The sequence below is a fragment of the Nesoenas mayeri genome (genome assembly GCF_963082525.1).
Source record: "Nesoenas mayeri genome assembly, chromosome: 1".
Taxonomy (NCBI): domain Eukaryota; kingdom Metazoa; phylum Chordata; class Aves; order Columbiformes; family Columbidae; genus Nesoenas; species Nesoenas mayeri.
The window spans coordinates 144,493,557-144,518,019 of record NC_137541.1 but is presented as its reverse complement, the minus strand read 5'-3'; the positions used below and the strand labels follow the sequence as shown (position 1 = coordinate 144,518,019).

The 24,463-nt window shown below is 38.0% G+C and overlaps 1 protein-coding gene across 1 annotated transcript in view; it reads right to left on the bottom strand.

Annotated features, from left to right (window-relative positions):
• Positions 1 to 1,814: 1,814 nt before the first annotated feature.
• ALCAM (activated leukocyte cell adhesion molecule) overlaps positions 1,815 to 24,463 on the bottom strand; it is a gene marked incomplete at both ends in the record, with an annotated part of 119,517 nt that continues 96,868 nt past the window's right edge. Inside the window, 9 exons of the mRNA XM_080363400.1 lie at positions 1,815 to 1,902; positions 8,840 to 8,957; positions 9,268 to 9,306; positions 10,058 to 10,186; positions 11,572 to 11,709; positions 11,785 to 11,920; positions 12,748 to 12,860; positions 18,679 to 18,808; positions 20,519 to 20,646. Coding sequence (XP_080219526.1) covers positions 1,815 to 1,902; positions 8,840 to 8,957; positions 9,268 to 9,306; positions 10,058 to 10,186; positions 11,572 to 11,709; positions 11,785 to 11,920; positions 12,748 to 12,860; positions 18,679 to 18,808; positions 20,519 to 20,646 — 1,019 coding nt within the window. The remainder of the gene's footprint in view (positions 1,903 to 8,839; positions 8,958 to 9,267; positions 9,307 to 10,057; positions 10,187 to 11,571; positions 11,710 to 11,784; positions 11,921 to 12,747; positions 12,861 to 18,678; positions 18,809 to 20,518; positions 20,647 to 24,463) is intronic.

Here is a 24,463-nt window from a genome sequence, read left to right as displayed (position 1 = left end):
ATACTTGAACCATGAATAGCTGTCACTTCTTTGTATATGTTTAAATACAATCCACGTTCATGCTTCCATTGGTCTACATGTCTTCTCTGAAAAAATGAAAGATAAAGCCAGTTAAACATTTAAAGATATGGTAAACAACATAATGACTCAATATCTAACCTTCAAATAAATAGCTACATGAATAGTACTTTCTTCTGCCGCTCAATGATGAGAATACTTTCTTTCATGATAAGAATAACCGTTGCAATATTGTTCCTGGTAAATCCAGCAAGTTTACCTGGTAAGCGATGGATTTATGGACAAGCTTTCCTTTATGTAGCTCTACTGATCTGAACAATTAAAATAATGAGAATAAAAGATTGCACCGAAAGCACATGATGTTATTTGAGCTCCTATGTTCAATAAATACCCTCAGCTAACTTCAGCTCCATCGAATCACCTCAATATTGCAACGTTGCAGAAGGTGCCAGGTCCAGAAAAAATACAAAACAAGTCCTAACCAAAAGGATTACAGACTTTTCCCACAGAATTGCAGTAGAAATGCTGGGTTTTTACACTGCAACTTCTTCAAGATCTAAATTTATCTTCCACTATGAAATCATTCATAGGGCATAATTTTGGAGTTCTCAATTCCCTCTTTCAAAGTAGTATGACCGATGTTGCTGGCCAAGTGCACACAGCAACGCCACATCTCTTTATATACTATATAGTCATTCTACCCAGTGAATTATGAATATTTAGTGCAAAAATAGTTATTAATACTTTAAAATTTCAGACAATAATAACATATTGAAAGTATTAATAAGGACAGCTGTTTTTATTTAAATAAGGAACTTTTAAAATCTAATCATGGAATGTGGTATTTCCACTCAAAACGCACCACCACTGAACAGTTACCGCTCACATTTTTAAGATCAGTTGACCACTAACTCAGGAAATCCCAATACGCTTACCTTGTTTCCACACTGTTGTGCTACCACAGTGCTAATTTAAAATGGCCTTAATTGGTCAGAAAAATGGTCTAAACCCCCACTTCAGGTACTAAGGGAAGAGACGCAGCAGTGGCATGTAAATATGTAGCAGTGGTGTATATATATGTGAACACCGGGTGGTGCTGTTGGTGCTTTGTAATGCTCCTGGAATTCCTAATACAACTTCTGCATCTAGCTATTTATGTGTATCCAGTTTATTTCCTATGGATCCCAGCTGGGGAACTTTCATACCTGTTGCATTGCTACTAACTTAATATTCAGTGTCCTTTCCAGATAAAATCGATAGTAGTATGAGTATGTGAAATCTTGAGTGAAAGAATGATTTTTGTTCTAAGGAAAGTTTCATGCCTCTTGCGGTAATGATGAATAAAGCTGACAAAGGACTTAGAAACTACTGCTTCTAGTAAGGGAAGAAAGTTACTGTGAATGTTTCGAGTAATAATTCAAAACCTTCTAAACTATACCTAAACATACTCTTTCTACACATACATATATGCATACACAAACATATACCATGGTGAAATACTACACAACTTCGCATTTTCTTTATCCCAGGTGTGTGGATTAAAATAAAGCCAAGTACTAACTTAGGTCTGAATGTCAGGCTTCTTTAAGTATGCAGGTATGAATTCTTAACTGGCCAGGAGCTTGAGTCTGTCTGTCCTAATACTACACCACTTAAAATCACCCTGCTGCCTAACCTCTGAAAGGTAAGCAACAGACTCCAAGCTGCCACTATGATTCCTATAGAGAAATGGTGGACAAAGATTAAACACTGCAATACGAAACACTTACCTGGAATGATGACTGACACATTTTCTCTTAAGTTTCAGATTTATGATTGTTTTCTTCTAGTTTTTTGTTTTCTTCTATATTTCCCAGATCTTTGTCTACGTGTTTTGATGCTGTCCTATAATGAAAAATACAGGTCATTTTTGCATGCCTGCAGTGCTTTGTTGCATCCTCACATTAATGACACTGTCTCCTGCCCTCTCAGTAATATCGAAAATTCCTACACGTCTGTTCTGAGCAGAGCAATAGGCTTGCGTGTTTGTAAACAGGGCAACAGAACCAGTTCTCCCACTGGTGTTGGTACCACAGTCAGTATTGCAGTAGGGCTGTGTTGGTTTGTTTTACTTCTTGGGGAATTCAGAATCATTCTGAGCTAGCAGACATTTAGTAAAGTTAGACCAGTTGTGCAGATTCACATTTCTTGACTGTGTAGCTTGCTTCAATAAACAACAGTTTGCTTTAAGGCATACTAAAACGTTACAAATGTGGCTAAGATATCTTGATCAACATAGCAATCTTTTGTGTACTTGTAGTAATTGACTTTCAGAGCCTGTGCCAAGCGGAAGCTCTTTAACTGTAAAGAAAATAAAGGAAATTCTGGCAACACTGAAAAAAACCCCACTCTGGCTTCCAGATCTGTGCTGGCTATGACTGACAAGCTTTGGGTAAAGAAGAGATTGTGTAAATGTTTGAAGGGGAGGAAAAAGAAAAAAAAAAAGGTATGCCTCATTTAAAATAGCAGGTTTTCCTTAATACGAGTAGTGGAGATGAATTAATGAGTTGTTAAGTGCTTAGTGTAGCTTAGCACAATAAAACCACTAAGCCATTCATTTAATGTGTGAGAAGCCTTACTGTCTGCCAAGGTGAAAGATTCCTGCAGCGCTGCGATAACATTTTGAAGGCCACAATTTTTAAAATGTAAATGGGCAAATGTGTTTGAGTGTGGGACGAAGTAAATCCCTTGTGTCAAAGCAGATTATCGGATACACATTTTCTTGATGCACAATTTGTTTCCTCTACAGAAAAGTAACGTCTGATGTGACAGATTCATGCATTTTCTCACCTTTGCTTCAGGGCATAGACCCGCAGTGACACTGACTTGCAAAATACAATGAAGACATAGGTTGGTGAGATTGTGTGACATGTCACGCTGACACCATGCAGGTATGTACCTCCCAAAACCGCTGAGCCGAATGTTTGTTAGGGGGGGGTGTTTCTGTGCACATCCTCCATCTGAGCAAAGGCCGCTAGCAGTGGCTCAGCACCACCTGTGCCCTGAGTTGATGGGTACTGGTGAAAGAGTCCGGTTTAGTCCTTGTCTCAGGAGAGCTGCTGATGGGGTGCAAGTGCACCTAACCCTCAACCCCTCTGCAAGTGCTGCTGAAATGCTGCTCTGGGGGCTGGGGAGCAGCCTGGGAGGTGGAGTGCCAGGGGGGAAAAAGGGATTCCGGGCCCAAAATCCCAGCGATTATACTGACTGGGATCACTCCAAAATCATTTTGATTTTAGTGTAGGCTATTTTCTGAGTGGCTACAAGTTTTAACGCTCCAAAGCTGCATTTACCTTATACTATTGGTTCTAGAATGCCTCTGTTATGTTTGTGTGGCTGAGAGGAAGGTATCTGTGCTGAAAACCCACTTACTGAAGAGACCTGAACTCCTGCTTATTGCAGGCAAATATAGTTGATAAAATGCTGAGATATCACAAAGTAACTTGTTCTACAGTGGTAAATTTTTATTGTGAAGTAACTTTCTTCTGGTATTCAAAACCTAAAACACGTGATGTGCACAAAAGGAAAGGCTGTAAGATGGAATGAAGAAGAAAACTCAGTGCTTTGGTAGGGATTGACTTTCTGTGATCTTAATAATCTTTCCCAGATCTCTTTAATCCTAGTAAAAAAGAAACAACCCTCCAAATAAATAAATCTCTTGAAAATTAAAAAACTTTTCTTTTTTTTTTTTAATGAAAAAAAATATGTTTGGTTTAGGTAGAGCACAAGATTTGGCTTGTCATGTGGCTGATGAATCTGTTCCATAAATAAGTCTTACAAAATTTGAGATAGTAGGGAAAGAGATCAGAAGCTGAAAGAATCTGGACTTGGGCAATTACCTTGAGCTGAAATGAGTTGGATGGGAGAAAGCAGCAGCATGCATGTCTGCCCTCGTGTAACTGCTGATGTTTGATCTTGGAGACAAGAGAGTGGACTGGATAGACTATTGGCATGGCTCAGCATGATTCCCTTTTTAGTCTCTTATCAAGAGTTTTACAGTGCGCCAAGCAGACTGAATTTCACATGACCTGACACTTAACAGTGGAGGGAACTGGCATTACTGGTCTTCAAAAATCAAAACCTGATTGTGTTGCAGAACCTCCCAGGTTTAGGCATTGAACAATTTCAGCCTAATTAAAGTGTTCTATTTTAGTTCTGCATTCAATGAACTGTTCCCCTCACTAAATGTCAGCTCTATTTTCCTAAAGCCAAAATGGGTGAAAATGGGAGATTTTTAAAAGGCAGCACTCAAACTTGGCAAGAGGGAGGCAATCTAGATCTCTTTTAGAGGACGGTGTATACTGCTTGCTTGAAATGAGAGGAGCAGTTTTTCATGTCTGACAATCAGACGGATTTAGATTCTCAGTGCCTGAGACAGAAATACAGCAGTTTAATTCTAGTGGTTCAGTGATCTTGCTGATTTTTTTTTTTTATTTGGTTCCCCAAATACTGACATCCAGGCAGATTCACCACCTCAGCACAAGCGATAGTGCTGCCTTTTTTAGTACTATATAAATAGTGTTATTAAGAGACAGAAGAGTAATTTTACACCGAGCTGCAGCAGTGTGACCCATTGGCAGCGCTCTGCTGAAGCAGAGGAACTGGCCGCCCTGGCACGGCACCAATCCTCAGGGCTCCACAGACGTGGTCTGGGTTTGTAACAGAGAAATGGCTCAAAAGGTGGTTTCTGTTGCTTCCTGAGGTGACTCGACGCACAGGAGAAATGGTCCTTTGCGAGCTTAACAACTCAACAACTGTTGTTTCGTACTTTTTTTTTGGTGCATTAACTCCTGCCAGTTTGCTCCCTTTGCAACTCAAGAGCAATTTGATACCTGAGCAGCTGGGCAACTCGGTCTGAATGGATGAAATATTCCTGAGGATTTGCCAAAAAAGGGCAAGACAGCCCACTTTGCCCAGGCCATCTCGCACACTTCAACATTACCTACAGCTCCACAGAGCCCATACTTCAGCATGCTCTGGGTATATTGTTCTGAAGAATGAGAAGTTGGTTTTGCAAAGGTGAGTTTACTTATGTCTCTCAACTGTTTCTTTTAAATGCATTTGTAAAACATGGATCATTCCAAGCTCTTGCTAAAATTATGGCTCATATTTTACATTTATCTATGCTTGCTCTTCAGGAAAATAATTATCCTCAGGGAATCCTAATCAAAATCTCTCTGTAACTCGTATCCAAGTGAGTTTTTTAGTTTTCTTTAGTGTGTGTGTGTGTGCTGAGGGGCCATTATTTTAATGGATTTTGTTTAGATGCTGTTCATAACATTGTTTTTAATATAAAGACCATTTTCCATCTCCATTTTTTTGCCTACTGTACAGTAAATATAGACTGCATATAGATGACCCAGAAATTGTTATTGGTTTTTAATCCTGATTTATTTAATTCTCACAAGTCTAGGCCTCAGTCCCCAATACTATTTAAGGAAGAAGTTCTGCAGTGTTCTTTGTCCTTGCTCCCCAAGCTTGTGATAATGATGGGTAAGAGAATACCCAATAGAGCCATGAATTTCATTAAAGGTTGCATTACTTTTGAAAGTCGTATTAGACATTCAACTACACTGTTGCAAAAGATCTTCAAGGAACTAAAGGTCTTACGCATCCAAATCTGGATTATCTGCAGGCTCTTTCTATTCACCCTTATCTTGCCTTCCACTTCCTCCAATTATTTTTAAATGCCCATCAGTAGGAAAAAAAAAAAGGTAGAGATATTAGAAAAATATTCCATTTATCAATAGATGAGTGAGTGTTTTTTAATTTGTGCCACTTTTATAGAAGTTTTCTGACATAAACTGGCACTTTCAGCGATATTTGAAACTCTTTTCTCTGCAAGGGAATTGCATGAAAAACTACAAATGCTGAGTCTTGTTGGAAACATACAGCAAGTTTCCTATGTGTTTGGCCTGCCACATTTGTATTCATATGCTAGTTTCCTACAAAACATCAGAAAAGCAGAATTACTATGCCTCAAGTGTTCAGTGTTAGAGATACTAGTAACATTCTTGATTACTCTGACCTATGAATTTCAAGAGTTTGGTGTGCTCAGAGTATGAACAATCTTAAGACAGCTACTGTGCTTCAATATGCCCAGCTGAATTTTCCCTCACCCCATTTTTAACCTTGATCTAACCTCATGTGACTTGCAATTTGTGCACCTCCAGACCCAAGGAGCAAACATGGGACAAAGGTCCAATCCACTTGCAAAAAGTGCAGGGATACAGGGTGCTGGGTGCATTATTTTAATTCTAAACATATAATTTATGCTGTGTTCTTGCCTGTTTCTGGCAAGGTGAAAATTATATATATGAAGGATTTACTGAAAATGGGTGTCCTAGAATAACTTGAGTGAGGTTTGACACAAAAATATTAGGAAGATTCTGAAGTGGCAAGTTATATTCTGCTTGGCACAAATTGGTTTTAAATATCCTTTTTGGAAAAAGGAGAAAGCTGTAGAAAAGTTTTTGGCCTTCTGCTCAGATGAAGGAGAAACATAGCATGCTGGGGTAGGTGTCCTCCACTCTTTACTCAAATGGGCTGGTTGCAGGATGTGGAATACAGATGAGTCCCCCATTTATGGGCTAATATTCATAGTGAAAAGAATATGTGGCAATTATCAGCTTTTGCATCAAGTGGGGCTGAGGAAATGAATAACTACATAAGTGAGTTATTGTGAATGTATTTCAAGGTTACAAGTATAATTCCTACTTAGTGTGATGACAAGACAATAGAAGATTATACAAACCACAACACCAATAATGAAAAAAAGTAATGTTTTTCTTGCCTCGGCAGACTTGGAAAGTTCTGTGCTGCTGCCTTCTCAGACTTTCCTTTGGCGTCACTTTGTGGATAGAGATTAGGTGAGTTACTGTTCAAGGGTGGGTTCAAAGAATCACTACTAACTGTTGGCCTGTGTGGAGATGGAGGGACTGTCATCAGACACAGGTTGTGTCTAAAAGTGTAAGGAGCTTTTTGCAAGGTCTACTTTGATTTCTTGGCTGTAATTGGTGCTGAAAACTTTATCAGAATGGGTACTGACACTCTGCTTCCTCTTGCACGTATGGTGTGCAAAACGCTGGGAGGGTAACAACAGGTCCACTTAAATATATGCTGAGAAGATGTGATTGTCAGTGATGATGCATCAATTAAGGGTTTCAGAGGCCAGCAACCATGTCTCAAATATAAAGACTATTATCTAACTATAAAGGGATTTTTATTTTGTTCCCAGTGAACCTGGTTAATTAATTCGAGCTCTAATTTTCACCCTAAGCTTGTAGATGAGAAGTTGAGCATGAGAAAAACAAGTCGTTGTTCATTTAGAATACACTGTATCCTACCTTTGAAGCTGAAAAAGTCAAACTCAGCTCCACAAAGGATATGTTATATGCCAAGATTCGTTAGCTCTCCCCACACTACACAATGGTACAGAAAAAGTCACCTTCCCTGCCCTCTGTATCCCCAAATCACCTCTTCCAAAAAACCCAAACCAGTGAATCACAGCTTTGTGATTCCATGCTCTCACATTCAAAAGGAAAGAGGAAATAAAATTATTCTAGGCATTATTACACTGGTAGCCAAGTGTGGGAGGAGGAGCTCAACATTAGCAATACTTTTTAATTTCTACCAAAAGAAGCGTAAGCTTTGCAATCTTTTCTTTTCCTGTATAATATCTGAACATGGTTCTGTGCTTGGGTAATTTATAGCAAGTCTTTATTTGAAAAACTTCCGAAATCTGCTCAGTTATGGCTGGAGTAAAAACCTTATGTATTATCCAAAAAAGAATATTTGCAAGCAGATGGAGAATTCCTTCTTGTACTTTCACATCAATGAAAACACATTTGTTCATAGTAAAATCCTGCTGGTATATTTTAGACCTGATTTGACCTAATTTTAATGAAAGGTCAGAGAAAGAACAACTGAACTTTAAGACTGCTTCTATACCTGCACTGATTTGTGCATGTTATGCATAACTGCCTTAATCTTTCTTGTTAAGAAGCAGCTGTAAGCAACCTTTCTGAGATCAAGCCTGTCCTCAGTTCTCCCTGGAGGCAAATGTACGGGGATAAGGCCAAATGGCATATAGTCATGGCCAACTTTAAAAGGATGGAGAAACACGGTTACTTTCTGACATCATCCAGTTTATTTTCTAAAGTGAGCCTGTGTGGTAATAAAGAAATTTGAAAGCAAGCAGGACTCACTGCCAAATCCTGTTCTATGCCTAGGATGGCTAATACGTATTGATTTGGATGATAGCTTCTAGTTTTTCAGCAACACAAGGTCTTTACCAATTTTACTTCAGCTATCTCAAAGCATATATGAACAAATGAATTAAATATCTGTCTTCTCACTGAGATGGTTTAGTCTGATTCTGCAATTTATTCCATTTTTAAAGCAAATGAACTACCCGACTTCTAAATGAAGACAGTTACTAGTACCAGTAAAGCCACACAGAGGTAACATCCCACAATTAAGTGGCAGGTACTATATTTAAACGCAAGAATCAGCACAGACTTGGCTGTCAGGAAACAGAACCTCATTACAGGTGATGGTCTAGGAAAAGTCTCAAAGCCCAACCTCCAGGGGATGAGTCCTGTTAAATATTGGGACAAGCCCATCAGAGGTACCAAGTTTTCTTTCTCTATTAAATTCACCTACTGTAACAACTTTTTCCCACTCAGACTACTGGAATGCTGCAGGAAGGAAAACAGGTAAGCATACTTTTCCATTTATGAATTGTTTTTTTCATTTCAGTATCAAGTTTTCCATAAATTCTTACTTTGACTTCTTCACATAGAGCCAGTAGACAACACCTGCAACCAGAGCAGCCAGCAGAAGACCGACTACAATCCCAACTATTAGCTTTGCCTGGTCATTAACCTTTTCACTATTGTCATCTGAAGCAAAGAAGAAAAGTTAATGAGGTCACCTATGATAAAAGTAAAGCATTACACCATTTCTAAAGAATTTCCATTAGAAACAAAAAAAGGGGTCAGAAAGTAAAAAAAAAAAAAAAAAAAAGCAGGCATTGTTCTTAAAAACATATTTAAAGCTTCAAGAAAGTCACATTCTTAATTAATCATGGCACCAATTATTTCAAATCAAGTCCAACTTCGAGGGACTGTGGAAATTGTTCAATAACATTACATAGGTCTTGAGCTGAGACAATCAGCACAAGGGGTTATGGAGACAGAAAACCATACATACCACTTCTATCCTCTGGCTCATCATATTCAGGAATACTTACTGTAACAAAAATATGTTAAAATTAAATTAAAACCAAAATGTGTTATACCTGGATATCACCTTTAATTGCCTATTTGCAGCAATGACAGAAACAATGAAACTTAATGCAGTGTTTGCCAAACAAAGTAATTAATCTTTAAGCAGAAGTCTTTCCTTTGTAACTATAATATATCCAATTGAAGAATCTTATTCAAAACCCATAATATTAATGTCAGAAATATTTCTGACTGAATATTTCTGTATTACCCTTCCACAAACTGTAGCTTCTCACCACCTTTGATCATTGAAAACTGGCATTTGATCAAAGCCCAATATGGCTGATCACTGTTCCGAATCAAGTCATACCAATAATAATAATGACCGGAATTTGGGGCCCAAAAGATGATGTTAATTTAGTAATCAATTAGGACTTTTGTCTACAAAAATAATGTATTATTTCCCAATATTTTTGTACTATTACTTTGCAGTATCATTTTGTAATATTATTTACTTTTCTAAATAATATACGGCACACATAAGATAGCTAGCTAAGAAAGTCATGGAGACTAAGTGACTTCATCCAGAAGGCAATCACTACATTTTATGTACTACTGATCCAGAGTGGATTTACAACTGCTTGACTTAAGACAAAAAGGTCAAATATCTCAGTATCAACATTACAGTGCAGACCTACTTTTCATATGAGTGTGAAGTGTGGGCACTTTATGTGAAAACTACAACGTTCAGGAAAAGGTCTCTACAAGACACTCACTAGCAGAGACGTTCAGGGAGGTCACAGTCCTTTCTAGCTCATTTTCTGCAATGCAAGTTAAAGTCACATTTTCCTCAGGAGCAATTACAATTTTACTGGAAAATCTGCCATTAACATATTTGGTCTCCTCTGTCTGAAAAGGCAAAAAATGAAGATTAGCGTTCTTGAAAAATGCAAGGAACACATTCATTACCTGTATTACACACTGAAAATGTTCAGAGGTGAATAACTTTCAACTATAATATTTCAGTTTTCTGAACAATAACAATAGAAATAATGCATTATTTTGTTAATGTGAATATCTGCAAGAAAACACTTTGGCCAAGATATCCAGTTAGAGCTACATTTGTATAGTGTGCATTGTAAGGCATTTTTGAGAAAGTTAACCACATTCTGCATTTGCTTTTGCTTCTTTTGACTATTTTAAAATATTCTGAATGCCAAAATTTTTAAAGAAAATCACAACCCCAAACTTCTAAGTTCTCATTTATTTCCAGCTTGCTCTTTTTCACTTAGGTCTTTATAAGGAAATATAATCACTGTAAAGTTTTCCGCTTTCCAGAATACCAAGTTGTTTCCACACTAAGCATTATTTTGCCAAGTTACATGTATCTAGTAGTACGTGCAGTATCTGTACTGTAATAAGGATGTGAAGTTATTCCTTAAATTTGCTGCACATCATTATTTTCAATCATTTATATAGCTTCAAGACAATTCCTGCCCTATTAACGTCAAATAAACGGACAAATTTTGACAGCCATACATAATACCTGTAGGATTAAAGCAAAACCTAATGGAATAATTAAATCTACAGGAGCGCCGTGCATTGTACTTCCAGTCTCTAACTGCTTGTATAGCTGCCTCATTTATTTTGCCTACTGAGGCAAAATGCGGCAATGCTTTGCACATCATTCGGTATTCAATATGAAAATACTTCATTTTGCTTATTTTTCAGGTATTTTTCCTGCTATCCATATAAAAAGTTTTATAACCGTATAAAAATGACTATAAAAATTAGGATAAAAACTGCAAATCCCATAAGGAACTATACTGACTGTATTTTCTAACTTGTACTTGCCACATCTCATTACATTTCACCCAGTTAATGCCTACATCAAGTACCCATTTGCTTTCAAATGTAAGTTCTATAGTTCCATCATTATTTGTAAATTCTTTATGCAATGGCAAAATCACCACATTACCCAGATAAAACGACTAAGTACCTTCACTTAAAAATGCATATGTCAATTTTAAGCTTTTCTTTTTCCTTCCAGCTTTGGCTTGTAGCCAGTGGATCTTCTGCGCCTTCACCTGCTCCATTCAAAGGATCTTTATAGTCAGAAATCATCCATGTAAGTACCATGTAACTACAGCTGCCACTTAACCTCTTAGATAAATGAAACAGACATTTTCTTTTTTTTTTATGTAATCTCACTATCTGGGAAATGTTCCCCAATTTTAAATCACACCTCTTATGCACTATCTTTTGGCGAATAAAGTCATAAGAAGGATACTTGCTTTATTTATGATGCTTCCACTACCAGTAACTGTCCATTGCACTGCTGGTTTGGGAAAACCTTCCACATGGCAGACAATTGTTTTAGACATTTTATTTGTGTTGGTTTTCTTCGTCATTTTGATTTGAGGTTTTCCTACAAGAACAATATTACAGTTAACAATTTTGTTTGAAAAAGACAATTAATAATCACAGTTACCTGCTTCCTTACCTTCAACAATAAGTTTAAGTGTCTTTCTTTTCTTTAACCCTTCAACCTCCTGGAGAGTAGTTTCACAGATGTAGTTTCCAGCATCTTGATACTGAAGACTTGAAAATGATGGACTTGTTTGCATTCTCATATTGTCCTGATAAGGTAAGGAGTTAATCCCTGTGAATTCTAACTCAGAGTATGTTAACTTCTAAATTACAAATGTGACTACTATCAACAGAATTTTTCACATGCTTTGGTAGATTAGAGCCTCACTCTGAAAGCTTTCCCCCATTAATAACTATATTGAAATAACCAACAGCAACATAACAGCAGGAAAAGTGGAAGCTACTGGAGGTTTATATAAGCCACCTTCCCCCCTCTTGAAAAAATTTGCTTTCAAATCAAGGGCATAGATGGGATGAACTGTTTGTTCTGAGCTTTTCTAGTGGGCTGGCAAAAACCACTAGTGGTACAAGTTTTTTGAGACAGAGACAGCTCAGGCTGATGAGATCAATATATGCTACCAAATAACCATCAGGTATCATTATTTTTAGTTTCCAGCAGTATAAGTTTAATTTAACCCCACCTTCTATGGTAGCTACCTTTTCTACCAGCCACTGAACACCGGTTGCTAACATCCAGCTTCTCAACATGCCTTGCTTCTGAGAAAATAATTTATGAATCAAAATTCCTCCAAATGGGCTTTCCTTCTTAGAGAGACCTGATTCTCAAGCCTTGTATAGAACATTTTAAAAAGGTTATATTGGCATCACAGTAGGCATTACTTCTCTCCACTTGAAAACTGGATCAATTACAGTAACTGATTTTCACTCATCAGCTTGAGTAGCTTTCATTTTAGCAATATTTGTAAGACTTATTTTAACAATATTCTTTAAAAGCCCAATGAATTACTGCTTCCTTTCAAAACACAGAAGTAGCAGCAGTAATATGAAGAGGTGAACACTGAGATGAATTGCTGACCTTTATCCAAAACACGGTTGCATTTCTACTAGAAGAAATCGTGCATGACACACGCAGTTCCTCTCCAATCTGTTTTGTGACTTCTCCACTTGGAGTAAGCTGCAAATCCAAATCTGGGGTGAAAAGAACATTTGTCAAATGTTAATCTCAGAATGCTTGGCCCATTTCAAAGGCTTACCCAGGAAAGAAAATGTGACTAATTGCACTCCTTAAATTAAAGATTTCAGTTATTCAATAAAATCTAAATCAATTTTACAAGTAAGGGAGAAGAGAGAATTATTCTAAAATAGGCACTGCAGAACATTCACATTTTTACTGTAATTACAGGCTAAAAGGAAAAGCAAAAAGTCACTAATCACTAGACAAATGGATACACTTTTTTCCCCTTGTACTGCTGAAAGAATGACAGAGGAGGTACAAGAAGCTGAAGGGGTACTTCAGACAGCAGCATGTGCATCTTGAAAGGGGAAGCACAGACTGCTGTGAGGGCAGCTTGCTAAGGGCCAAGCAGAAATGACATCAGGGCAGGACTTGCACAGGTGGGACAGATTAACCTAAACTGTAAGTGTGGAGAAAAGGATAGGAGGACGAGTGGTAACTTTCTCAACTCTCATAAAACAAGTTGATTTTTAGACTCAGTATCTGGACAGGATGAGGATAGTCAATACAGGGTGTGTGAGACATCATACTGACTGAAGCGGCGAGGGGTCTGAATTACAGGGTTGGGGAGCTGAGCATGAGGGCCTTTCATTTGTTTGTTTTAATTTGTAACTTAAAAAGCCATTTTTGTGTCACTCAAGAGTCCAAGCTTTGCCTGACCTGTTTTAGCTCCAGGGAAGTTGCAGAGTCAGTGATAGATGTGTTTGACACAAGGCAAGGTGAGAGCCAGTAACAGGAAGGTCAGGAAACACTGCTCTAGATTTTTCTTAGTATATGGATTTGGCAGGCTAGAGATTTCTTTGTCAAAAAAAACCCAAAACCAAAACAAACAAACCCCAAAAAAAAAAATAAAAAAAATCCTACACTGAAGCAGAGTTTGCCAAGCTAAACCTCTATTTTGCTTCCCCTCTCACAGTCCCTTGCTTGTGAGCCAAGTTGCCTGCTTGAATGATGATCACAGATGCGCACACAGACTCAAAAGGCAAGCCTGTATGATTTTTATTACAAATACAGTACTTGCTGGAAAAGGACTGCGAAACATCCTTTTGGCTTTTAAGCAGAGTTTACAAAAAGCTTAGGGCAAAATCACAGTTGTTAGGGGAAAGGGAAAATAGTGAGTTTTCCTTAACAAAACAGCAAACTGAGCTACTGGCTTCATTCAGTGGTTGCCCTGGGAACACCATTGTAATTAAAGGCAGAACTTCAGGAAACAACTAGGCTCCATCCTGTACTATTAGTCTGCATTATCATCTGTGTCGCGAGTCTAATGCCTAGCCCAAGAGGTCACAGGAATGATACTTTCATCTGTGGACAAGTAAAGCAAAGATCTTACCAAAGAGAGAAACGGTATAATGTTTTGTTTCTGTATTCCTACAGGGATTTCTCCCCCTGCCTCCCCAAACAAGTAAATGCAACCCAACTGACAAGGTAAAAAAAGACAAGACTCAGCCAGTAAGCATTTGTATATAGATTCAGGTGGTGCATGGGATGTGTTTCTTCTTGCTCTTGAGCACATACTACAAAGGCAGATGGGTGGTTGAAGAAACAGTTAAGATTTTATGGTTTTCCTCAAGCTGACTTTCCTTCAACATCTACTTAAACCTTTTGTTCTTTGAAGCCAGGTAGCACCTCAAACCCAAGATATCACCAAAGACCATACAGGAGGAATTCCTCTCACATATTAGATTTTTGGCTTTCATCTTAAGCAAGGCTGACATGGAGCCCAGATCAATCCTTAAGCCAGTCTTCCTCTGGGGTAGCATGCCTGTGTCCCCTCTGTGCCTACCCTTTTTGTGCTATAACTGGGAGTAAACCCCTCTCACACAGTAGTCTTGGTTGCTGTAGAAATTCAGGAAAATTTACAGTGCATGAGATAAACTGCATAGCACAGAGCAGTATTTGTAAGGTGATTTATGAGGCAAGTACAGAATTAAGCTAATGTTTGACATAGGATCCCCTCTAGGAACTCTATTTTGATTTGGAGTCATATTCTGCCAGCTTATCTGTAGGGTCCATAAAGAAATGTGATGTAGATACTTTTACCTTTCAACTTACATGCTTCATTAGTAAATAATCTCTTCTTGGTATAGAAGTATGAGGAGAAAATATTTCCTGCATACAGAAGACTGTCAAAATTAATTTTTCCCTGACATTGAAAGAAAAACTTTGTTGCAAGAGTTTTCCATACATTTCCCGTTTGTCTTTGAAATGTTCATCATAAACAAATTTCTCATCAGACACCATTTTCAATATATGCTAGTTCTTAGTGTGGTCTCACTTGAAGTCTTACATTGATTTCAGTGCTGTCTTTGCATACCAAATAGCACAGGGAAGAGGCAAAGAGTGCATTCTGCATGTATTACCACATCATGGGAGAGAGGTATGGAATTAATGTGGGGAAGACTGGAGCAAACATTTCAGTTTTGAAACTCTATTATACATACAGCATTTAAAGGGGGCCTGTAGTAAAATACTGTGCTGCAACTGGGAAAACTATGCACAGCACTTGTCTGTAGTCTGAACTCCTCAAAAATACCCGGTGTTTCAAAAAGATGGACCCATCTTCAAAGCATGGTGATTTCAAATTTGGTCCATCTTTTTGAAACACCCCGTACTATCCCGCAACCAGAAACTTCTAATATATTGAAAATAGTTTGTTTTTTTTTTTTTTTCATGGAACATTCAAGATGTGATTTCCTCTGTATTTTCGGTGTGTCTGTAGCACAAGAAAAGACTATAAAAATACCTATGGAGAAAAACTAAAACCTTTAATTTACTGGAAGGTTTGCAAACCTTTTTCCCCAGAAGACACATTTTAGCAGAACAGAAAGCATCACAAAGAGGAAGTTCCAGACACCTACTCTATATGGGGTTATACCTGCAGAAATAATTATAGCAAGAGATAAAGAAAATGGACTGTGAGTTGGAACAGTCACCAGCTTCATTATAGCTGAGGCAAGATACACTTGTCCTTTCCTTCCAGGTACTTTCCTTGCCTTGCATGGGTTGTACTTCTACAGCAGTTTAAGTGGTTGTGAACAGATTCTGCCCGTCTTCTCCTTCCTGGCCTCTACCAGGTTTGCTCATTTGATACTGGGCAAAATCACTCAAGGAATGGAGGTGGCAGAAAATTAACAACCTAGTGTAAAAAACCAAGCACGCAACATAAATCCTGTTCTGTTGGTCCCTCTGTTGAGGGACAAATCATGCCAACTACAAGCACTCAGTTCTGCTGGACTTTAAACCAGGACCTTGCTGCACAGATTCTGTACCTGCTCTGAGGGGCAAGAGCCCAGTTTTTCTGGTTTGTCCCTTATATTCTGTGGGTAAGGAAGAAACTCTTTATTCCCACCGCAATTTGTTTTATAGATAACATATTTCCCTAAACATTATGGGTAACTCAGATACTTTAATGCTAATTTTCAGCTTTCTATGAATCTCATAATTTACACTCCTCTTGGAAAAAAAGAGCTTGGTATTTTTCTGCTACAGAAATACTTAAAGGCTATAATATCCTAATGCATTTTCATACTAGCATGAAGCCTTCCCTACCTAGACACTGAAAGGAACCAGTGTAATTATACTGCTCAATAAAATCTGTTTGGGAAAAAGCACTACAGTTGAAATGTAACAAAATACTATAAATCGTTTCACATATTTAAATTAAAAATATTGTATTGCTTTTTCTTTTTAAAGTGAAAATAAAAAAAAAAAATCTGAAGTGCCAAGATGAGACATGAGGAAATGAAAAGCCTTGACTCAGAATGAAAGCTTTTTCAGCACAATGGCATAGACAAGAATATTCATCCATATGTGAAAAGGTAAGTAGTATAGCAGAAGAGGGAGAAAAAGTAGGATTTGATAGATGTTAACAAGTAGTATTTGAAGGACAAAAAACATCATGGAGGCCCCAAAAAATCTGATGATCTAACATGAAAAATATCTAAGTACATTAGAAGGATAAAGCACTAAAAATTACTGAGCTATGTTGGAAAATTAATATAAAGTAAGCAAGCAAAAGATGAAAGCAAATATTACAAAGCATCCACAAGTTTTATGACTTTTTCAGAGGAATTCTCACAACTAAACACGCTGCTGAAACACTTTAGACAAGCGTAAGTCAAGACATGGAAGTAGCTTAAAGACAGGTCATGGTCTGGGCATTCAGGAATTACAGAACTACTCCAGGCCACTGTACCTCATTTAAGCACAGATTTATTGCAGATAGAGGTGTTTAAGAAAACAAAACAAAATGAACTCTAAGTGAAGAGAAGCAGTAGGATACTAGATTGTACCTATGAGTTCTGAATAACTGCACTACTGCCAACACTGGAAAGACTTCTGTCAAGAAAATACATGGTTCTCTCGTGTAGTAAAGCTCTTCTGACATGCAGACAAAATAGTAGAGAAAGGAAAACTGGCTTGTTATAAATAACTTGGAGCTAAGGAAGTCGTTCTTTAGAGCAACTATTTATGGAAGTACAAGTAGACATGCAATCCACTTGGAGTAAAATAAAAGGGTCAGTTATATCACAGCAAACTCCCAGCAAGCTGCCTTTGATACTAGGCAGCTAGTGGCAGCAGTACAGAGCTCCCTTCAGACCTTACATACCCTGGCTCCTGGCAAAGAGAAGGTGTGGGTAGGAAAACAGCAGATGACATACTAAATGCAAAATATCCATTAAATGTAATAGTGTAATTATTCAGGTACAGATATATTCTGAATGCATTGTACATATTTTAAGAAAAACAAATCAAAAACAAGCATACAAACCTGGCATTTCTTTTTATGTAGAGTATAACTACTGTGGAAGCCTTTAAATTTCATTACCCCTCATGTCCCTCTGAACCTGTAAACTATTAAAGGTATTTATGCTACTGGGAAGACTTCAGACCATCAATGTTTTTACGAGAAATGTGGTAGCATTGGCCTGGATCTCATGTCACAGCCTGTGACAGTAGAACAAAGTTTGAAAGAGTTCCTGCTCTTGTTTTCTCACATAAAGAGATGAAAATCAACCCTTGAAAAGCAACCGTTGCTTCCAATGGTTCAGCTAGTTCAATGGCTGCTTTGAAAGTGGTGCTGATAAAGTGTAAATACTCTAGTATCTAGCTACAGGAACTTTACTGAGCTCTGTAGCTCTCACTATTCTGGGAAAAGTGAAAAAAGCAACTTGTCCTATATGAACATAACAAATTCCTAAGACTCTTCTCTAGACTCCTTACATGTTAACCTCATTGAGGCAAGATGAAAACATGTTAGACTATGTGAATTTGACTACGAATGATGACCTTCAGCAATACGACTGTGAGCCAGCTTGTGTGTTTTGAGCATATTCTAAGACACAGCGGAAGTAGAATAATTTTCCATACATATGTTCACATGAGTGAAACACAAAACACCAGAATTTTCACTGTATGTGATAGTAAAGTAATACCATATACTATACAAAGGTTACATAAAGTGAATCTGTATCTAAGCCATGGAGTTGAGAAAGTTAAGGTTTTCAAACAGAAATACATTCAAAAAAGTAAAAAAAAACAAAACAAAAAAACCAAGCAAACAACAAAACGAACAAACAAACCAACCAACCCAAACACAAACAAAAGGCAAACAAAACAAACCCAAAGACATGACACGCTTTATATCAATCACATCATTCAGTTCTTCTGTAGGTTAACTGGACTGATCTAAGTCAAGCAGAGAGGCCATCTCAGACAGTACCAGGTAGGTTTCTTGCCTAACTAGGAATGCAAAATGCAATCACTTACAGTGCACAGTGATGGTGGTGGAGTCCATCATGCTTTTGTCCATCAGAGAGCACTTGTATTCTCCTGTTGCATTTCGTCTCACGTCTGTCATAACATAAGTATCTGAGCTTCTTATACCTTCTGCTTCTCCCTGTGGATGGAAAACAAAATATTTCTTGTAAACAAGCCCCCTAAAAACTTTCATTTTTGTTGAGTTTTTTTATTATTATAAGGATCCTAAAATACTCCAAAATATGTATAGACACAGTATCATTGAATTGTAGTTGCCTATTCGTAATTTTAAGGTTTATTTCCTGCGTAACGACATATTTTTAGAAAACACCTACAATTAAAAGCTTACTATTTAACTGAATGACTAACTTATTTTAACAGGACATTAAAATACAAAATCTTAAAGTTTAGCAGAAGGAAAAGAGGAAGAAAGCAAAAGACTGAAACAGGCTCCAGATAAGACTGTTAGAGTAATCACAACAGTAAAAAAAATTATGTTTCTAAATCTGTATCTGAAACGATATATTCAGTTTAGGAAAAAACATGAAACGAAGTGTGCTGCACTACACATTTTTAAACAGCAAAAACAAACCTTGCTCTTTCCATATAGTGTATTCACTGATGTACATGACCTACAGAAACTGGTGTTTTGAATTAGCAAGTGTTGCTTTCTGGCTGTCCAGTTCCCACCTGACTACAACTGACTGACTTAGAAACAAGTACAGAATGAAACCTCAATTCATGTCTCTGAATCCAGAAAGAAGTTTATGATACCCTTGAGTCTTGCAAAGAAATCACCAATTCCAGCTCTCCCTGAGAGAAAGGGCTGGTCTCAGGTAGCAAGGGGACTGAAGATAAGACAAAGGTGGGTGTTTAGCTCACCCACTGTGATTGTAGAGCACGGACAGATACCAGACATTTTTTTCCCTGGCATATAGTGAGTTCCTAAGTTGACTCACTGAATCTAAATATCTGTTCTGAGATAAGAGGACTTCAGCACCTTGTTTCCCTCGCTGCTCTTCAGCAATTCAAACATGCCAGGAGTGCAAAGTAGATGCGGAATATGTTCAAAGGGCAATACACAGTTTTTGAAATACCTGAAAGAATGCCACTGCTTTTGGCCTCTCTCTTGGCAAGATCAACTCTGCTTACTACTGCAAGTAGGAACAAAAAAAAAGGATAGAAAACAGGAGAGAGAAGCAAGATATGGCAAGCAGGACCAGGAATTTTAGAATGTAAAGCCACATCTGTCTGTGGGTTTCACCAATACTATGAAGCTTAATGGAACCAATGCCTTTATTTTTCTCAATTTGCATCTTACACATTTGACAGATTTGTCCTAAGCTCTCTCCTGTGCTGTTGCACTGGATCTTATTGTTATGCAACCAAAAAAAAAAAAAAAAGTAAAAAAATTAAAAGACATTGCAAAAAGATTCACCAGGGAAAGTCCAGAAGACTGAATTTCCCGTATTTTCACTGCTGGATCGTTGGCTCTTATGACAACAGACGAGGCGATTTTATTCAAATTGCCTAATCCCTGTTGTCAAAACTGCTTCTTAGCAAAGCATCTGATGTAGGGAAATGAAGCCTAACAATTTTTAGTAGGTCCAAACCTCAAAAATCTACTCCCAACCACACCCAAAGGAGAGGTTCTTTCAAAATATTTTGCCAACTCAGCTGAGGTGTTCTCAGAGAGTCTGACGTAATGGCTGATGTCTATCTTCAGTTTTAGTTGCATTAAATTCCTTCATTTGCTATAAAATCACGTATACACTGACACACAGCAATGTCAGTAGGAAGGGATGATACAGAATATTTCACTACGCAGTGACAGCAAGGCAGGACTTACTGGAATGTAAAACAGGAACTCCTGTGGAGGAGGGTTGCCATTTCCTGAGCACTTCAGAGTGATGTTATCGCCTTCTTTAATGGTACTACTTTGTGGCAGCACTTTAATAGTCACCTTCTCTGTTGGATCTGTGAAAATAATGTACATATATAAGAGCCTCTGCAAAATACACAGTTACGCTATGCATATGATACTCATTGCTGAAGAGTATGTGATTTTATCATCAAGCAAGTGAAGGTATTTGCATGTGTAGATCTTTTTATAAAAGAAATGATGTATTTTTGCAAGTAAAGAAAGAGCAAAGAAGACATATGATATAAAATTCATTTTTCTTTGTCAGAATACCTGTAACTGAGACAGCAATGATTACAACCATGTCATGTGCTTAAAAGAAAAAACCCTGAACAGTTTCATGGTATGATTTCATTATGAGGGATTAACTTGTCCCCTGTGAAGCTCATTGTTTGGAGGACTGCAGCAATCAGAAAAACAACTGAAGCTCTCAACGCCTTACATTAGTAGTAGATAATAGCCTTCTTGCATTAAAAAGAAAGAAATATGAACCAAGCAACTGTGTTCAGCCTATTCTATATGCTGATCACTACGGGCTTTCATGAAGATGAATTTGGTGAGCATAATAGGACCCTTAACATAGTCAACATAACTATAAATGTAACGTACTTCTGTCATGTTCAGTGAAGTTGAACTATAACTTACATTTTATTTTGGTAATTTTTTTAAGGCAGAGTATACCTTAATAGACGCTGTTCTTTCTAAGTAGAAGCCTAAATAGAATTGTTCGAAAATGAAGTAAAATGAACAAAATTAAAGCAAATAATATCACAGATAATGCTCAGTGTTTTAATTTCAATGAATAAATTAAATTCCACCAAAAAAAAATAAGATTCCACCAAAGATGCCAGTCTTGCATTAAGACACAGTACAGTGCATCTTATTAGACACACACCAAAAAATCTACACAGCAGAGAAACCCTTGCCTGACAGTTGATTTTGTATGTTTAGTGAAGTGTGCACTCTACAGCCCTTCCAACCCTTAAGGCATTCATCACGTCTGTCTTCTGCTACAAGGTTTCTCAATAACAGGAGCTGCTTTCTGCTGTGGCCTCTCGATGACTGAGAGCCCTGGCACAGCATCTCACTCCTCCCCACATGAAGAGTGGTACTGGGGCCTCAACAAGCCACATCCTCCCTCCTTCCATCTCACTACCTTCAACGCTGAAGCACAGCTCTACCTGCAAAGGAAAGGGAAGTCCAGCCTTTCCTCCAGTGTGGAATACAACAAGTGTTGTGAAGTAGCCATCCAGGAATCACCTACACTCTTGGCGGCTGCTGAGCCAAAAAACTAGTTTCAGGGGCTTGCCTGGTAAGCTAGTCTGCTGTAGAAACTCGCCCTTCCTTCTGTCAAGTGTATGTGAGCAAGTGTGAAAAAGGGTGTCTAGATATAAACTGGAATTGCTTAGGCTTTGTCTCAGGACTGAAAAGGGACGAATTATAATGAGAAAGACTTCAGCACTTTTATTTGGTTTTCCCACAGAGATCAACAGAAATGAATTAAAAATGGACACAGTTAAACAAGAATTGCATTCTTGCAAACCACCAGTCTTTCTTGTAAGAATATCTTACCCTTCTATCTACTGCAATCAACCAGGAGCAAATTTTTAATTTAATTCTCTAAACTGGAAAAGAAAAATGAATCTACAGAAGTAAATAGCAAAAGACTAATTAAATTGTTCTCTAAGCTGAACAAGTCACCCTTCTGGGGAAGACAAAACCTGATGACAGGGAGACACAGTGTTCAATGCAATGCAGAGTGCTGCTTAGCATGAGTAATGTGCTCCCTGTTTTCACTAAACAGGAGCAGCCTGGTGCAGGTATATCTTGCCTCCCAGTGGCACACATCCCTGGCTTGGCCCATCTTACCTTGTGCTTTTGTAAACCTGAGACTTTGTATCTGCTTTCTGCAAGAGCAAATTTCTGGGAGCCAGCACCAAAGGGCAATTATTCAGTAAATGGATGCTGCTATCCCACACCTGTTACGGCCACAACTGACATAATTCTGCATAATATCAAGAAAAATTACAATGTTGGAAGCAGCACGAATATAAAGTGTCTTTGAGTCTAACCTGTTACATAAATGAGTTTATTCATAACAAGACAGATGCTTAACAACAGGGCATGATTGGAAAGTCTGCCTGATGAACATTATCTTTTTAGATTGATTAACACTGAGCAGAGCCCAATACAACTGGAGGCTAAATAATTAAGATATCTGAGATACCATCTAACAATCCAGCTCCAGGAGTTCTCTTGTTTTCCTCATGTTACTTTTAGAAGCTTGCTTGCTACAGCTGCAAACCAGAGCCCATGGTCAAGCACTGGTAACTACTGCAAGCTGAGCCAAGTGATCCATTTCCAACTAGCACCCAGCATGGCAGGCGCTAATTCACTACTCTTCTTATGCTAGGTTACAGCGGCTGGCTGCTTCCAGCATGTCAACTGGCTATTAAACACCAGTATGAACAGCACATTGTCTTTATGATTTTTTTTCTATTTGCTTCAGAGATGCAAAACATATAGTTTTGACAGTCAATCTGAAAAAAAGTCTGAAAGAAAATCTTCTTCCATTTCTTAAGAGTTGGAATTTGCCTTTTTTTTTGTTTTGTAATCTGCATTACATTTTACTCATTAAAAAAACCACATATACAGAGAAATAAACTAATTAGGATCACTGAACCAAATTAAAAACTAAACCAAATCAAATGTCATCATCAACTAATATCAGTCAAGAGATCCATCTGTTGAAGCTCTGGACATCTATTAATAAAGAGTTTCAAAAACTACTTTGGATATGCGTTTAAGCAGAGTATGGAATAGAAGTTGCAGCAAATGGAAATACTCCGAGGAACTGGGTAACCCTATACTTTAAAGCCAAATACAGTTGATAAACTTGAGGCCTTTTCAGTACTGAAGGGCTACTGAAAGGTGGGCCTGCCTCCCACTGTCAGCTAATTAACAGTACAAAGATACTGCCCATCTCTGGAGAAAGAACTATCTTAATGAAATTGTGTGTTCCTAGACCAGGATTAAAAGAGCTAGTCTAGCAAACATTAATCTTTAATACAGAATGCACGTAATATCTGGTGCAGTGACTATTCTGCAGTGCTCTGCAGCCTTGTTTTTCCCCTCACGTTGAGGAGTTCTTAATCGCAAATGCACATAGTACATGCATCACAGAAATCTGCAAGAGCCTCATCCTCAACGGGTGAACTAGCCTAATGCGTGGAAGTGGTGGGGAAATGGAGATAGCAGAGCATCTCTTGGCAAGTAGCAGCAACAAGTGTTTTCTGGTGATTACCCTTCTGTGACATTACTGTGAACATCTGCCATTCACATCAGGAGTTATTCATGGGCATGGGGCTCCACAGATGGCAGAAAAAAACCCAAAACAAAACGGTGAAATTTGGTACCCAACTTTAAAACAAAAACAAAACCTAAAAATAATCTCTAGCTTTAAAGCAATGGGATTGGTGTCTTCAGGCTTGAAAGCTATGTTATTTCAAAGGATAATGTTACTACCCCAGAGGTTTTCTTCTCCATTAGTTCTGCCAGTTGTCATTGTGGAGAAACAGCTGGTGAAAAGGTGACCTTAATTCACTGTTTTTTCCAGGTGAAACAAAGCAGCAGCTGCTCTGGGGTTTGATTTGATTTGACCAAGGTCAAAACGGATCCCCTATTCTGCTGCTCAACAAACCTTACATGTGAAGGAGAAGTAACTAATCATGTAGGTAGAACATACCCTGCCACTTAGTTTTCAAGGCAATGGAGCACACCTGCTGGCTGCAGAAATCCAGTCTGCATTGCTAATTCCCTTTGTATTCAAATGGATTACAGAGTTGTTACACAGTGTATACTATGGCCCTATTA